Source organism: Adiantum capillus-veneris, chromosome 2, assembly GCF_014529385.1.
Source record: "Adiantum capillus-veneris isolate H3 chromosome 2, ASM1452938v2, whole genome shotgun sequence".
Classification (NCBI taxonomy): domain Eukaryota; kingdom Viridiplantae; phylum Streptophyta; class Polypodiopsida; order Polypodiales; family Pteridaceae; genus Adiantum; species Adiantum capillus-veneris.
In genome coordinates this window covers 79,595,180-79,612,603 of record NC_140932.1, presented here as the reverse complement: position 1 = coordinate 79,612,603, position 17,424 = coordinate 79,595,180, and the positions used below count along the sequence as shown (strand labels likewise).

Below are 17,424 nucleotides of genomic sequence, written 5' to 3'. Positions count from 1 at the left end.
GACAAAGGAGCAATGAGCGTGAAAATAAGTCAATTCCCTATACTCGACTCATGAAAAGCTGCGTTTAGAGTGAGCCCAAGCAACTATTTATGGTTTATCACTCGTGACTTATTTTAAGCATTTGTTTCATTTTTCATGTGCACACACAGTGAAAACATTCCACATAGCAATTCTATGAAATTCTTTGAAAATTTGATCAAATACATGGAACTCAAAATTTCCGCATACAAAGGCTTTGCTACAAAATCCCTTCTGATAACATGAAGCAAATAAACAAAAACTATTCTGGCGTATGGGGTCTAAGATAAACAAGTACACATACACACACACACACACACACACACACACACACACACCTCCACTTTTGTTACAACTGCCTCGCCCTGGTGCAATGCGCGTTGCATAGGGATCACCACTCTATCCTATGGTGATGTGATAGTTGGATTGGTGTTTTTTGTTCTTGGTTTGGTGTTTTTTGTTCTTCCTCTCTGTGCTTTTTGCTACTGACCTTTTGACATCGCCACTCAGATATGTACAGTCACACGTCCGACACTTTGGGAAGCCATAACCTAGATATGGTAGCAAGGTCTTTCTTTCCTTTTTGACATTTTTGTGTCTTACCGCTTCTTTGTGGTGGGTTCCAGTGAGAGGAACGTTGCTCACCTGCAATCTCTCCTTCTATCTCACTCTAATTCCTCTCTGCTGGACTCTGCCCGTAACCTGCTATCAAAATCTAGAAAATACTCATTAGCGTGTGTCTTACTCTCCTCTGAACCATTTAACTCTCCCCTAGAGGCCATTTTACAATGGCCAGCCTCCTTCGGCGAGTTACCCTCGAGCTAGTAGGCCTCGGACAATCATCCCATGCCCATATACATGTCAGATTATGGACCGACTTGGTCAGCCCTTAAAAATCATGACCATCTTGGTCTCCGGCTATCTCAACCATCTTGGTCCGCCCTAAGACTTACGAGTCCCATAATTGCAAGGGAACCCTGTTTTGGGGCCTACATGCTATCAAACCACTCCGTTTCAAAAGACCCCATTCCTTGTTTCCATTTTGCCATTTCTACAGGGAGTTCCAAACGTTGTATACAAATATACCTGTAAAAAGTGAAATCTAAACCGTTTTCAGTGAAAAGAGCAAGCCAGTTCCAACTGTACTGGCCCTACCGATCTCGTTCCCATTTCCAGTTCCATGTGACTATGCTTATTCCCTTGGTCTTCTAACAGTTCCCTCTCTATTGGATAACCTCTTCCTCCGCATGTTTCTGTTCTTGTTCAGTCCCTTTGTGGTGGTCCTTCTCTATCAGTTTTTCAGCAATCATCTTGAGCAAGTTGGCTTTCATCCAGGAGAGCTCCAGTTCAGTGACCCTTACCATTGATACAATCTTCCTCAGAGATTATGGTTTTCTCTAGTGGCCTCTTCACTTAGATCCTCGTTCGACTAAAAGCAATCATTGGCTCCCTTATCGTCCCCTTGGAGACATTCGTTAACAGGATTGGAGGTGCTGATCAGTAATCAGATAATTTGCCTAATGTATACAAATGTTCCTCTTAGAAAGATGCCCTCCTACACTTTGATAATGCCTTCTCAACTCAGATGTTCACCGCTGTACTCAAATTCAGAACGCAAATCATGAATCAGACAAAAATCTTTTTGATAACTAGGTGACGGGTCATGTTGGCATTGTAAAACAAAAAAAGAAGAAGAAAAAAAGCAATGTGAAGCTCTTAATCAAAGCACCCATTTACAAACTAAAACCAACAAAGATTGAATGCCCATCTCTCTTCTTCACTAAGGCTTGCTTTAGAAAGCCAAAAAAATGAATTTATGAACACAGAAAAACTATTTCCAAAATGAATACCAACAAGCATAGATCATAACATTTCAGCTAATTGGTCGAGAAAGTTGCCCACTCATAAGACACTGAAACTGAAACTTCGAACCAAGTATAAGCAAGATCACTGTCTCTTGATATAAGACTCCCAAAGCTAGCATGCTCTGATTGTGTGGTTACCATACCTAGCAACTTCTATAAGCTTTTTGGGAAAATAAAAGTAACAGCCTCGAATTAAAATGGCTGCTCGAGGAAAGCTAAACAGACCAGTAAACCTCAATTTGGCACTGTGAGGTGATCAGTCTTGACAATTTTGCATGGAATATATGCTCCAAGCAAAGGAACAAGGATGGAAAACATGCTACAGTTCCTAAAGAAATACCTTTTTTATCAACTGTGCTGGAGGAAGCCGTGGCTCTTTGAACATCTATATCGCAAGGTCACACCACGAAAGCTGTGTGGTGAGCTGTTCCATAATGTGGAATCTGGATATCTGTTTGACCAATTGTACTGGATAATTTAACCCATGCTATATTCCCTGTCAAAAGACAGAAAAGGCTTTAATAAATCAAATAAACACTTGAGCTCCCTGTCAACCTGGTAACATACTGTTCCATACCAATATCCGTGGACCTTCAACAAGAGGTGGCATTTAAATACTTCATCATGACCAGTCAAATAATTTGGCCTTGACAAAACATGCCACCACAGAGATACATGCTAAAAATTAGTGTGACCAAGATTAATTATCCCACAATCAACAATCCCTTCTTCCATGGATCGTTCTTACAGTATTAGTTTGCCTCTATGGAGGAGAGAAAGAGGGAGAGGGGGAAACACACACACACACACACACACACACACAGATGAAATGAAATGAAATGTTATATTAACGTCTTCAAAAGGCCAAAGTGACCTATGAGACCAAAAAGTTACAATGTGGTGGATCTGATACAAAGTCAGAGTAACAAAATAACAACATAACAAAAGAAAAATACTATGGAATCCTAAGCTGATCGATGTGAACTAAGCAAAGTAAGCAGCTGGCTGGGATAGCTAAATAGTTAAATCACAGGAGATCCAGCATCGGTCACTCGCGGATCTCATCAATCTCCTCCATGGTTAGTAGTCTGATCGCGCGTCGAGCATGCTTGGCCAGAGTGATCCAAATCTTCTGATGCAGCCTCCGTCGATGTTGTGTAGTCCTCTGCGATTGTGGGCATCTGGATCTCCCCAGCTCAATCACTCAGTCGATCAGTGTGCCTCTGGTGTGAGACGAATGTGAGCTCTGCTGTGGGAGTAGCTCCTCCGGCTATCGAGTGTCTGCTCTAAAGAAATCCGTGATCCGTCTCTGAGACTGGCTAGCCTCTCCTCTCATCAGGCTATCTCTGTGTCTGCGTAGCTCGAGCAAGAACAAACCCAGGCATCTCTGATCCTCGTATCCCATGACTCTCGAGAGTGGCCCAAAACCCTCTCTAAACAAGCAATGGAAACGGCCTCGTATCTTGTAGTAGACGGGGCAGCGGCATGTGTGATGCAACTCAGTCTCAGGCTCCATGACACAAGGGGCATGTCCTGGCCTCTGCTGGTACTCCACTGTATCTCCCAGTCTCAATCCGCAGTTGGTGAGAAGATGCGCGTATCTGGCCAATAGCACAACGTATCCCATGAGACAAGTGGGTGTCCATGTATCTGGGTCTCGTCACAAAACCGTCCTCCGTAGGCGTTCTCTGTAGAAAGCCATCTTCGTGTCCAGCTCCTATGCTGGCTGTATCCATGTCCTCCTGGTGTCTAGCTGAGTCAAGTCTTGGCGGATGAGCCTGGTGATCTCGGATTGTGTAAGAGTGAGAGATGGTGCATCCAGTGTGTACTGGAAGGGTGGCAGCCTGTCTATGATGAACCCATGCGCCTGAAACCATGATGTCATCTCCCCAAACCAGCATGTTGTATCTCCCTGCATGGCTAACTGTCGAGAGTACTCAAGTGCAAGGCAGGCATATCTGTCTCTGGGAAGTTCCCACATGCGGTGTAGAAGGACACTGATCTGGTGAGCGCCTTAATTACTAGTGGGGGGGGCGCTAGCTCTGCTCGGATAATGGCACGTGCTACTGAAGCCTTGGCTCTAATGAGCCGTGAGATCATAGAGATCAAAGGTTTCTTCATGTTCCCCCATCCATCACTGCGACCCGACCTCACGTGATGATCCAATGAAGGTCCCCATATCTCAGCTCCATAGAGCAATGCAGAAGCCACCAAAGTGTCAAAGAGCCAGAGCTTCGTCCGAGGGTCTTGAAAGTGAAGCTGCGAACACATCCTCTCCAATCTACCCAATGCTGCATGGGCTCTAGTCAATCTGGTCTCTACTGCTCTCCTCAATGAAAATGCAAGTCCCCTAAAAACCACTCCAAGGTAAGTGTAAGCATTTGTACACTCCACGGTCTCTTGGCCGTATGTGAATGTAGGTGTTGATCTCCTGATCCACTGTGGGGTGGTGTTAAACACCAAGGTTATGTTGTTTAACACCACCCCACAGTGGATCAGGAGATCAGCACCTACATTCACATACGGCCAAGAGACCGTGGAGTATACATATGCTTACACTTACCTTGGAGTGGTTTTTAGCCTTGGTTTTACCAAGGTTGACAGACAAACCACTTTCGTGGGCAAACCTATGCAAAGCATCCAAGTGACGTTGCATCCCCTCCGGAGAGTCAAAGATCAACACAATATCATCAGCATATAACAATAGTGGAATCCATGTCCCTGCCAGCTGTGCACCTCTATCACCATTGCTCTCAATGTAGTCAGAAACCTCATCCATATACATACCGAATAGAGTAGCAGAGAGCGGGCAACCCTGCTTCACCCCAATAGTGGAGTGAACCGGTGTAGATAGACCCTCAAAGGTGCGTACATGCCCTACTACCATAGTCACAAGGGACGCATTCCGGGACGTGGAAAAGGGGACAGGGGACGAGGCTCAAATGGATTTTTAGTGTAAAAAAGAGGGCAGGACGGCAAGTGGGGACAGAAAAGTGGGGACGGGAAGCCCGAAAAAGGGCGTCCCCTGTGACTATGCCTACTAACTACTGATCTGTACAATGCCTTGATCCCCCAAATGAGCTCTGTGGGTTCATCTCCTGTAATTTGCGCATCAATCTAGCTCTGGGTACTGTGTCAAAGGCTTTGCGAAAGTCCACAAAGCTACAATAGATCCGTCTCCCATGGGATTTGCCCTCCTCAATGATGGCCCTGAGTGTCGAGATATGGTCAAGAGTAGAAAAACCTCTCCTAAACCCTGCTTGCCCAGCTGCACGCATTTCCTCCCTCTCTCTCCATCTACTCAACTGTTGCTCAAGAATGGATGCGTACAACCGTGCCAATGTGTGTCCAATCATGATAGTGCGATAATTCCCAGGCTCCATAGGGTCTCCTGAGTTGAAGATAGGTACAATCATAGATAGGCTCCAAGTATCAAGCAAGCCCTCACACATGGCACGGTTAAACATAACTGCTAGAAGCTCTGCTAGTAGATCTATGGCATGCATGAAATGCTCAGCCACTAAGCCATCATGATCATATGCTCTCCCAATCCTCATCCTGTCAATGACCTTCTAAGTTCTTCACCATCTCAGCGGTGAAAAAAGCACATGTGTGGGCATGTATCGGGGGGGTCGAGAAGGGGCGGCTGTCCAGGTACTGTGTACAAAGATGACGCGTACCGACCCCAAGTCTCTGTAGAGGTAATGGCCCGAGCAGGGGGGGGGGACTGCTCATGAAAGAGCCGCCGTGCCTCACGCGAGTCCTGACTCAAGAATAGTTGGTATAGATCCTGCTCTAGTAGAGCCAAAAATGCCCTCTTCTTCCGCCGCACTAGGCATCGGAAGTCAGTCTGTGAGTGATGTCCCCCAAAAGCACCTCCCTCTAAAGTCTGGCTCTAGTATGGCAGCATTCCGCATCATACCAGCTGTTCTGAGGCATGCTCCCTAAACGGGGTCTCTGCTCAGGCTGGGTGTGTGGGTATGCCTCTGCTGCTCCATCATGTAATGTTTGTGTCAGTATAGTAGTAAGCTCCTCCAGAGGTCGCCCTGGCTCCTCCGTGCATAGGCGTTTGTAGATCCCGTCTATGTATACAGAATCCGTCTCCCGCGTGAAGGTGTAGCGAGTAGGGGCTGCTACCCATGGCCTGTGTGCTACACTGAACTGGAAAGAGATCGTCAACGACACAAGAGCATGATCCACTACCACCCCAACAAGTCTCGGCCCAACTGTGAGATCCTGGATACTAGAGATGAGACTCGACTGTGCCATGACATAATCCATTTTGCTAGCTCTATGCCTGTGTGGAAAGCATGTGAAACCTCCCGCAGCGGGAAATCTCTGTAGGCCATTCAAGATGGCCAGTCCATGTGCAGTTCCCATGTCTATCAAGTGTCGCCCATACTTAGTATATTCCACATCCTGTGATAGTCTTGACAGGCCCGTCTCTACAACATCTAGCTCTCTCAGCATCTCCTCTTAAGTATCATAAAATACTGTCTGGTGATGGACAATCCTAGCATTGAAGTCCCCTAGAATGATAATGTCACCATCTCTAGAGAACTCCCATATGTCATCATCCAAAATAGAAAAGGGGGACTGTCCTTTGGGTGATGCATAGACTGATGTACTCGGGGGAAAGTAGCAAATAGCAATGTAAAGATATCTGTCTGTCTCTGCTCTCAATCTCACCCACATGTACCTAGCTTGCTCATCCCTGCGGGCTATATGTATCAATGGCTGCAACTCCTCTCTAAATAACACTGTCACTCCCCCTTAGCCCCGCCCTCTATGCTCTCATCACGTCTCCTGTCTGTAAGTTGTCTCCCATCTGTATCCACCACTGATGTGAGGCATAGATTGCCCAGGGGCCTGATGTGTCTCGAAGTAGAAGATGATGTCTCTTCTAGTAAAACTATCCTCAAAAGCACCCACATCAAGGTAGGTCCATTACAATTCCAGGCGGCAACTTTGAGTGTGGTCCCATAGGTCTCGCACCGTCATGTGGAGCGTCCCTCGAGTATTACCACTCTTCCATCTCGGTAAAAGGCAATCTTGTCTTTTTCCCTTGACGCTCTAATCTCCAGCATTACCTCTTGCATATGAGCGATCTGCGAGAGGGTAAGATCATCCCCGAGAAAGATGCCCGTCTTTTTAAGAGTTGGCCTTTTCTTCAAAAAGACCTTCGCTTTGATGGAGGGAAAACATAGGATGAGTGCCCTTTCTTTCGAGGTTTCCCCATTGCTTCCATTTTTCTTGTTGCCCACTCGCCAAGATCTTGTGTGCATCGGCTCATGAACCCCCATCAAAGCCATGAGTTCCTTTACCCCTTCGTCCACATTATCCGTCTTTGAGGCCGCAAATTCTCACATGTAAAGCGCGCACACGTCTTCTTTGCTCCTCCTCTAGAGTCAGATTAATAATAGTGGGTGTGGACGTGGACGTTATTTCCTTGCCTTTTCCTTTCTTGATCCATTTCTCTGCTTCATCCGCCTTCTGTTGAGTCTTTGTAATAACATCCACCCAGGAAGTCGTCATTTCTTAATGTTGCTCTTCTCCCTCTTTGATGGCCCGTACTTGCTTCTTGATCGTGTTGATTTCTTCTATTACTGAGGGTTGCAATTCGCCCTCTTCAAGTGTGTTTCTTGATCGTGCTTCAACGAGATCCTTCTTGAGTGACATAATCTCTTCATCCTGAGACGTCACACGATCTTCCAGTGCATTTATCTTGCTTTCTTGGATCAAGACGCGTCCTTCGAGCATTTTTATTGTGCCCAATAGGTTGCGATTCATCTTGATAATGGTTTCCGTCATTTCTTCTTTGCACTTTTGAATGGCATCCTCTAAGGGGTCGATCTTATCATTCTACTTCCTCATGCTTAATCGCCGCCAGAAAAAACGAGAGCCACACTATGCGCACATATGTTTCCACATTATGCATACATTTTCTCCCGCATCAAGAATACATTTTGCGTACCCTTGCAATTTCTGCAACAAGAATCTGCAATCTAAGATTTTTGGAATTTTCTGTGATTTCTGAATTTCTTCAGTTTCTGCCTGCAATCAATTTCTGAAAATTTGAAAATTCGAAAACCCTGTTGCAGACTCTCTGTATCGAGCATGTACTTGCCGGGGGGGGGGGGGGGGGGGGCAGCAGCGCGAGGAAGGGGGGCGGAAACACAGGAGCAGCACGAGGGGGGGGGGGGGGGGCGGGACAGGAGAGACAACGTGAGAGATGAAATATTATATTAAACATCTTCAAAAGGCTGACCTATGAGACCAAACTGATACAATCCTTGGGGATCTAATCCAATGTCTCGGTACAAAAATAAAATGAAGTAAAGTGAAAGACTAAAACCAAAAAACTAAAATCATCATCAAACTAAAATTATCATCATCATCGTCAATGCCCGACATTGGGCGTTGTCCAAGAAAGTATTGCATCAGTCGCTGAAGAGCTTTGTCAATCTCCACCTCTGTAAATAGTCGTACTGGGCATCTCCCATATCGTGCTAGAATAGTCATAATCCTCTGGTGAAGCCTCCATCGATGTCGTGGTCGCCCTCGTAGTCATGGGCGCCTAGCGCTCCCGAGCTCAGTGGCTCTGTCCACTAATATACCTTTGGTATGAGAGAGAGAGAGAGAGAGAGAGAGAGAGAAGCATTTATTGACGTCTTCTAGAGGGCGAAGTCGGTCTATAAGACATAAAGGTGTCCATGTGTGTCTCTTGTATCCAAAAAAAAAAGGTATTCTAGACAAAATACATATGACCTTTTGACACACCAAACAAGAGCGTACAAACTCATCTACATTTTTCTTGAATTGAATCCTGTAGAATTACTTTTCCACCCCTCTCAAGGTACTCTCAATGCCTCCATGCCCAACAAAAGGAGGATTCTAGCACTCTGTCAACACCTTTTCCTCAAATCTCGTGTCACACACAACATGGTTTTCGATATCAAATAACGTTCCTTCATAGTATAACCTCCAATTGCCTCCCCACTTGTACCAAGGTTGATGTATATGATGCGTATTGTACAGATCCATACTTTGTCACAAAGTGTTGACGTGGCATGCCCAACTGGAAAGAAATGGCAGAAAAAGGACAAGAGAAACTGAATCCAAATAACAGAGAAAGTTTGAACCTGGAAAGAATGGTCGAGGGGCCTAAAATTGAAGAGGAATGGATTTTTAAATCCTAGTTCCCACCCAAGTTGTGGAGCACCGGCCAAGGGGCCTAGAACCCTAAAAACCAGAAGCTTGAACTCTAAGGCTCATTTCCGTAAATGCATTGACATGTTGATGTGGCAGATTGTACGGATGCTGACGTGGTAGGCCTATACGAATTTTCCACATTTTGCGATGGTTGTGCCATGTGGCAAGCTGTACGGATTTTCTCTTTTTACGCTGGCAGCTTTTGACAGTTTCGCTCACAAATGCTTTTGGAGTTAGTGCTTTTAAGTGAAGTGCTTTTGGGGCTCTCCTTTTGAGCATCTCTTGTACTGTAGTTAAGGACCCCAAGGCCTCTTTCTACAGAGCATCTCGACAAAAAGTCTAAGAGCATAAGAGACCTTTGGAGATGCACAATGGCCTATCACCCAAATGAGGTAGCGAGGCAACCACTTGTATGGAATGTGTCATAAACAGGAGCACACACGAATAATCAACAAGCTGAAAATAAATAATCTTTCAACTCAAAAAAGAGATGAGGGAGAGGATCGACACAGTATTTGGGACCAGAAGATGGGCTCATCCCCCCGCCCCCCTTTAAAGAGAATCTTTATTAGGGAGAATCTTTTTTACAAGCACAAGAACAGAGAAAACCCCTCCATTCTAATTCTTAGACTCGATGGTCGTTCCTTCCCATGAGGGAAATCCGAGAAACGAGCTCTCAATCCTTTTTCTGTCTGTACTGAGAGCCGAGGCTCAGCAAACAAACGGAATTCCCAAGCGTAGTGCAAAAGCACAGGCAAATTCACAATTGATACCTGTCGCTCCGAGTACGTGAAAGCGAATTCCGGGTGCTGGCCTCTCTTGATCACTTGCAAATTTCTGATGGTAGATCCTCCTTTCTACTAGCGCTTAAAGTTTTGGGAAACTGAGAGAGAGGGTGGGCTGCTTTTATAGGCTCCAGCACCCGGCAGGCATAGCCAGTGCGGAGCCGGGCGGAATAGGGGCAATAGGGAGCGCTAGAGATAGGGGAGGGTTGGTGGGTGAAATAGCAAGTGCAGAGAGAAGGAGATCGCTGCCTTATTTTCAGCCAAAACAGCCAGCGCTGGTTTTTATTTAAGATGGTTTATTTTCTTTCAAAGGGTGGCCAGTCACTTTTAGAAAAAATGTGAACCTGGGCAAAACTCAATGAAATTGAGTGAGCTGGAAATTGATGTTGTACAATCACATTCGAGGCGTCCCCAGATGCAGGTCTCAGGCACAGATGCAATGCAAACACAGATTCCTCGCGGGAAAACATCTGCTTTTCTCAGAAAACACTTAAAAATATTCCGCTTTTAAGAAAAAGCTTCTTAAAACCCATCTTTATTTGCGTCTTTGTGCGTAATCCTTTTTCTAGTTCGGATTTCTTGCCACACCAAAGGAATTTCCCTTTCTGATGCTCCTGTCATCGATGCATCACGTGACGCATCAGGAATACCTGTTTCCCTGTCTCTCCTACCGAACTAACGGTACAATCCCTTCGCGATGCTTAATGTCACCCATCATATGACACATCAGAGTTGTCCATTCCTGATGGCTTTGTTTCCCGGTCTCTCCTACCGAAATAACGGTACAACCCCTTCGCAATGCTTAATGTCACCCATCATATGACACATCAGAGTTGTCTGTTCCTAATGGCTTTTATAATTCCAGTAGATCTATAGTTCCTAACCTTACGGTTCAAGTGCACACATGTAAATATCCTAATTTCAATAAAAGGAAATTATGCAGAAAATAAGAAAATAGTCCATTTAGCAACATCCCTCTGGCTTCTAAACAGTTGACCTCAACAGTAGTGTTTGTACATATCCTTCCAGAATCTCAGAATAAGATGCTAATTTCTGCTCGGTCATCCACTGAGCATCTAGAGTAGAATAATTCTTGAACTTTACCAAATACTTCCGTGTAATCTTCCCCGGACTTGAATGGCCGCTCTTGATGATGAATGATTTGCTCCGGTTGGAGTATTTCTTTCGTTTCCTCAACCTCTGGAGGTTCCTCAGCAATAGGTTGACTCGAAGGCGGTCCCACATATGACCGGAGTAAATTAACATGGAAAGCATTATGGATCTTCCAATCAGATGGTAAATCTAATTGGGACGTCACATCGTTCACTTGGTCAATTATCTTAAACAGCCCATAGTAATAATGGCAAAGTTTTACCACTTTCCCTTTATGAATCGCTTGTTTCTTTAGTCTTGTCTTCTTAAACTTGAGTAAAACTAATTGACCAATTGTTAAGTCATGAGCTTGTCTGCAGTTTTCTTATGTTTTTCCTAAGAGCGCAAAATCGTTCTCTTAACTTGGCCGGAAGCCGTGTTCAAATCCTGATCAAACTCATCCGCTGCAAAAATCTTATCCTTAGTTACAAGGCTCAGTGGAAGCAAAGACTTACCATAAAGAATCTCAAAAGGTGCTTTCCCCGTAGACGAATATACGGTATTGTTATACGCATACGCGACAAGGGACAAATACTTCTCCCAGTCAGACTGTCTTTCTAACACATAAGATTTCAACATATCCAATACTATGGAATTGGCAATTTCACTCTGCCCATCCGTTTGACAATGGAAAATGATATGCGGAAGAAAAATTCAACTTTGTGCCAAGGTTATCAAACAAGGCAGGCCAAAAGTTTCTTGTCATGCGAGGATCTCGATCACTCACAATAGACTTGGGCATCCCATGATGCTTAAAGATCTGTGCTAAAAAAATCCTAGCCATACAGTCCGCTTTGATCGTTTTCTTGACTTAAATAAAGTGAGTTTCCTTGCTAAATCTATCCACAATGATCCAAATCACATCATTTCTAGTCTGGGTCTTTGGATCCATAATAAAACCCATGGCAATACTCTCCCAAGGTTGATCAGTCACAGATAAAGGTTGGAGTAACCCAGGCGTCTTGTGTCGATCGTACTCTACCTTTTAGCAAACCAAACATTCCCCGACATATTAATCAATGTCTGCTTTAAGGCTTGGCGAAAAGAAATACCTTTCCAATGCTAAGTCGTAGGGAGAATTCCCCGATGACCCGCATAGGGCAAAGCATGTGCTTCTTCCATGATTTTCTTCCTCAATGGCAACGCCACGCAAATTGCTTGGTGGTGATAGAGATAACCATCCCGAATGGAATAGGGATATTCATTCTCTCCGTTCTGTAACTTGCTTCAAATGGAGGAGAAGTCAGGGTCATTTGGATACGATTTCGAAAGTGATTCCAATTCTTGGTGATATACGGAAGTGACTACATTCACCCTAGGCCGTCTAGACAATGCGTCTACGACAACATTCTTACTCCCAGTCGTATGAAGGATCTAGAAGTGAGACATGGACAAAAAGTTGGCCCGTCTCCTTTGCTTCTCAAATAATTTCCATTACCGCAATTGGTTTTGATCACAAAATCCGCTCCTAGAAGGTAGTGCTTCCAGGTAGACAAGGAGTGAATCACAGCCATAAGCAAATCGAGGCATGCAATTTTGCATCCTTAAGCCATCTACTTTCATAAGCCACTGCATAGGCTTCTTGGTTAAGCACTACCCCGATGCAATCGCCTGAAGCTTTGCAATGAGCCTCGAATGGTTTCCTTAAGTCTGGTACTATCAAAATAGGTCCATGGCTTAATAGATACTATAGCCTATCAAAGGAACCTTGTTGTCTTGATCCCCATTTGAAAGGGATCTTCTTCCTTGTTAGGTCATGGAGTGGTCCTACTACTTGAGCAAAGCCTCGGATAACCAATAATAGGAACACAATCCAAAAAAGCTACATACATCATGTACCGTAGTGGGGGTTGGCCAATCTTGTACCACCTGGATCTTTGCGGGATCCATACTCACTTGGTTGTGTGAGACTATATGGCCAAGATAGTGTATCTTAATGAGGAAGAACTCTCTTCTTTGCATTCACATGCAACTCACATGCTTTCGTTATTCCTGAAACACTATGTCCAAGTGCTTTCGATGTTTCTCCTCCATCTTCGAAAAGACGAGTATGTCATCAAAAAATACTCCCATAAAGCTCGGTGTGGGCTGAAAATTCGGTCCATCATTCAATTGAATGAGGCAAGAGCAATGGCCAAGCCGAAAGGCATTACCAAAAATTCATAAAGTCCAAAAGTTGTGCGAAAAGCAATCTTATGGTCCATGGATATCCTCACGGGCTATGCGTATCTGATGATACCCGCTCTTTAAGTCAATGCGACTAAAGATGCTTGCACTCTACAACTTATCGAGAATATCATCAATCGACAGGTCGAAAAACGATTCTTGATAGTGATCTTGTTTAGAGATCGATAGTCTATGCACATTCAAAACGTGTCGTCTTTCTTTTGCACCAATAAGACTCCATAGTAGTAAGGCGAAGTACTTGGTCATACTAGACCTTTTTCCAGAAGCTCGTTGACTTGCTTCAAAATTTTCTCTTGCTGAGCAAGACTAACCCTGTAAGGGGGTTGGTTTGGAGGAGAGCTACCCGGTACGAGATCAATGCGATGATCTTCCAGACGTTCCAAAGATAGCTTATCTGGCAGAGTATCTGTGTAATACTCTTTATACTTTTCAAGAAATTGAAAATACTTTTCAAGAAATTGAAAACTTTTAATCTCCAAACTAGAGAGCGAATCCTCATTAGTTTTATCTTTTTCTCGTGCAAAAATCAAGCAGAAACGCATTTCTTTAATTCCTTCTTAATGGAGATATGGTTTACAATGTGGAATAGCCAATCCTCTGCATAGGCAAAAGTTTTAATGTTCTTGCCCTCATGCTCAAAAGCGAGGGTCTTTTCTACATAATCTGGGACCGGTTGCATATGGTAGTGCCATGGCATACCCAAGATGATATCACATCCCTCGATGGGTGCCAACAAAAAGCATTCACGGTCCTTGTACTCGTCCATAAGAAGATTGAGTTTCCTTGCACCGGAGTTGTATTGGTGGTCAACCCCTCGAATGCCAATCCGGAAGTGACCAAAGTTTCAAGCTGAGCCGGTTGAGGCCCAAGCGTTCTGCAATTTCCAGTGAGATGAAGTTGTCCGTCGATCCAAGGTCGTAAAGGATCGACACTCGCTAGTTATTCACGGATCCCCAGCCTTTAAAAAGTTGACGCTTCTCTTTTTCGGTTTCTGATTCCCTTGCACGTCACGAATGGAATTCAAGCTCCATAGAGCAGATTCCTTCTTCGTAGATGCTTGTTCCTGCCGTTGCTGCCGAACCCGGCAGTGGGTCTTCATGTGTCCTTTCTCACCACACTAGAAGCACCATTCTTGCTCTTTGAAGGTCTCTACTTGATTCGGTGTGAGTTACTTGAGCCGTTTTCTGGTACCCTCTCATTTCTTAGGCTGATCCGGGTCGTATGGGGGACGCTTTTTGCCTTGGTCTCCATAGTCATTATAAACTGCTCTTTGCCTTGCACGGTACGTGCTATGTTCCATCCGTCTGGGGGTACCATTGGAATGTAGATCCTCGGCAATGATTGCCGACTCCATCATACGCTGAAGGGTATCATGGAGGTACACCTCATGCTCTTCTAAAGCTATGGTTGAAGGCTTGCTTCAAACTTCCGCATCTTTTCCTCGTCGGAAATCTTCATGAAGGGCGTAACTTTCAGAAGAACCAATCAATATTTGTCAACATAAACCATGACTTTCTCATGTTCCTTCTGGGCGAGACAGTCCCATTCCTTTCGAATGTCCTTCTCAAAGTCAGGCGGAAGAAATTGTTCATAAAATTCAGCTTTGAATTGAGCCCACGTTCTAGCTAGTGTACCTTCCAGAATCTTGGCTAACCACCAGTTGTTTGCTATCTCCTTGAGATGCACCCCAACATGATGCAACTTAGATTTTTCAATGAAGTTCACGTTGGCAAAAGCAACTTCAAACATCCTGATGAAAGACAGTGCCTTGGAGATATCTCTCCGTCCTGTGTAGTTGTCAAACTTCACATCCTTGTCACCGGATTTGAAAACCCGCGTCTTGCAGTGACACCTGCAATTATCCTTCTTAAGCCGGGGCTTTTCTTTAGTATTACGTAGGGAAGTAGTAGGAGTTTTCTTCTTTGGAGAAGATTTATGAGAAGTAGATATAGTAGTATAGTCAGGAGAGTATGATGGAGAAGAGATATAGACATTCTTGCTTTCATTAAGCAATAAAGTTCTTTTTCCTAGCCATTGCTCTTGGAAGGCAGTTTGTCCTGATCCGGAGATCCCTTGTGCGCTTCAGCACCTCTTTCCGCACCCTCCTCTTGCAGGTTGCTACCACCGGCACAATGGCATATGTTCCTTGCGGCTTCTTGTTCCGTCTGTCAACACCAGGAGGTGTATTTTTCCTGTTGCCTTCTTTAAATATGTACTACATATTTTTATTTCTTTTCTTTTTACTTGTTTTCCCCGGAACCCTTGAAAAGGTGCAAGTAGACATTGCATGCTAGTGTGAAACCGCTGCAACCGAATAGATTTCTCACATCGGGACTCTAGGTCGGTCAGTCTGGGATTGGTCGGGCCAGTTAGCGCTGAATTCTGATGAGTATGGAAGCATGTGTGCGCCAAATGGAATTTAGGCCACTCGACAAATCACTTACAACTTTTAAGTAGGTGGGAACTAGGGAATTAACTCAAAAGAGGCAAACTGGAGACATGGCACTAGGAGAGCAACCTGCAAGAACACACACTTCCAAAGACTCTCATCCCAAGAGGAGGCGCCCCTTTTGAAAGTGGAGGCTGATTTTTCAACTGCCGAAATTGGGTCAAAACCCTGCAATTTCAGCCCTCACCAGGTTTGGACAGCTTTGTGAGACTTTGATCTGAGTGATTGGATCGTTTATTTTCAATTGAATAAAGAAATACCGAAAGGGGCGCCAGTCTTTGGGACCTACAAGGTGTTAGTCTTCGTGTGCGCAGTGACATTCTAGTCGCTGGACGCATCTCTCTCTCTCTCTCTCTCTCTCTCTCTCTCTCTCTCTCTCTCTCTCTCTCTCTCTCTCTCTCTCTTTTCTTCCCAGTGCTCTGTGTAAAGTTAACAGGTAATTGAATTAATACCGCCCTCTACGGTGTACAGGCCGGTTATATGGTCCCATCGACGGGATAGTCACTGTGTCTTCAAAAAGTGCAGCGTGGATGGTTGTGGGAAAAAGCAACACAGAGCTTGTCGTTATGGCAGAGAAGAGAGACCAAATTCCTGAAGAGGGATATTCCTCACATGGCACAGAGAAAGTTCCTTCAACTCTTCAAGAAGAGGACAGGTTGTTCAGAGCTCAACTGCGTAGTTGCATGGAAATGTTTCAGCAATTACAAGGATGCAAGAGTTCTTGCAGGCTCCTACACAAGATTTACAGGCTCTGACACAGGGTTTTCAGGCTTCGGCACAGGGTATGACTGAGCCGTTGCAGGAAAAGGAGATTTCCAATGCACAAAGGACTCGTGATGCTCAAGGGAAAGCCCATGTGGTTGAGCAACCAGCGGTGTCCATTGATCCAAGGCAATTTGCTTTACCTAGACAGGAACGGTTTATGAATGGTCAAGGGAGTAATGAGTAGGCTATGCGTCAGACCCTTCCGTTACCTACTGCATATCGTGGTTATTTTGAAGGTGGTTCAATGTTTCAAGCTATGGCTAGACCTTTCACAGGTTATATGTCACGGAACATATTAGGGACGATGCAAACAAGCATGGGTAATCCTATGTATGTTCCCAACCAGGTTTTCGGGGTGCCTATGGTAAATTTCGAATGCCTGGAACACAATTTGCTATGGCTGCTTTTTCACAATCATATGCCCAAAATGCAGATCTGACAGGTAAAACAGGTGATGCGAGTGCTGGAATGGATAATCATGGAGCACCACTTTTGCGGGCACCTATTTATAACAACGTGACTCTTTTGAGTCGGCCTAAGGATTACAAGGAAGGTGGGTAGGGAGTGAAGTTTGAAACTTTCAGGGGAGCTGAGAATCAACTGAAGGCTTTGATTTTCATACAATAGTTTGATGCAGCTTATGCTGGAGGAAACTTCACAGAGTCTTCAAAGATACGCAAGGCTACCACTTCAATGGCGGACCGCATTGTTGAATCAAGGTGAAGCCCCAACAACGTGGGTCCAATTTAAACAACTTGTTGCACCTGCATGGCTTACAAATACTTTTGAAGTGGGTGTGATGACAGAATGGCAAGAGTTGAATGCTAAACAATGAGCGAATCTGGAAGAGTACAATAAACAGTTCTGGGCCGCATTGTTGCTAGTAACCTCCTATAGGTTGTCATTGTCAGAACAGATTGAGAAGTACTGCTGCGGATTGCCCAAGAAAATCAGGGACTATTGCACAAAGACTACTGTCATGAATATGGCG

General features: G+C 44.7%; 1 protein-coding gene across 1 annotated transcript in view; it reads right to left on the bottom strand.

The window, feature by feature from the left end:
- Positions 1–1,863: 1,863 nt before the first annotated feature.
- LOC147463049 (phosphotyrosyl phosphatase activator (PTPA) family protein) overlaps positions 1,864–17,424 on the bottom strand; it is a 29,808-nt gene continuing 14,247 nt past the window's right edge. The window contains exon 2 of the mRNA XM_086486802.1: positions 1,864–2,379. Within this exon, the coding sequence (XP_086342928.1) occupies positions 2,361–2,379 (19 nt within the window). The 3' untranslated portion in view covers positions 1,864–2,360. The remainder of the gene's footprint in view (positions 2,380–17,424) is intronic.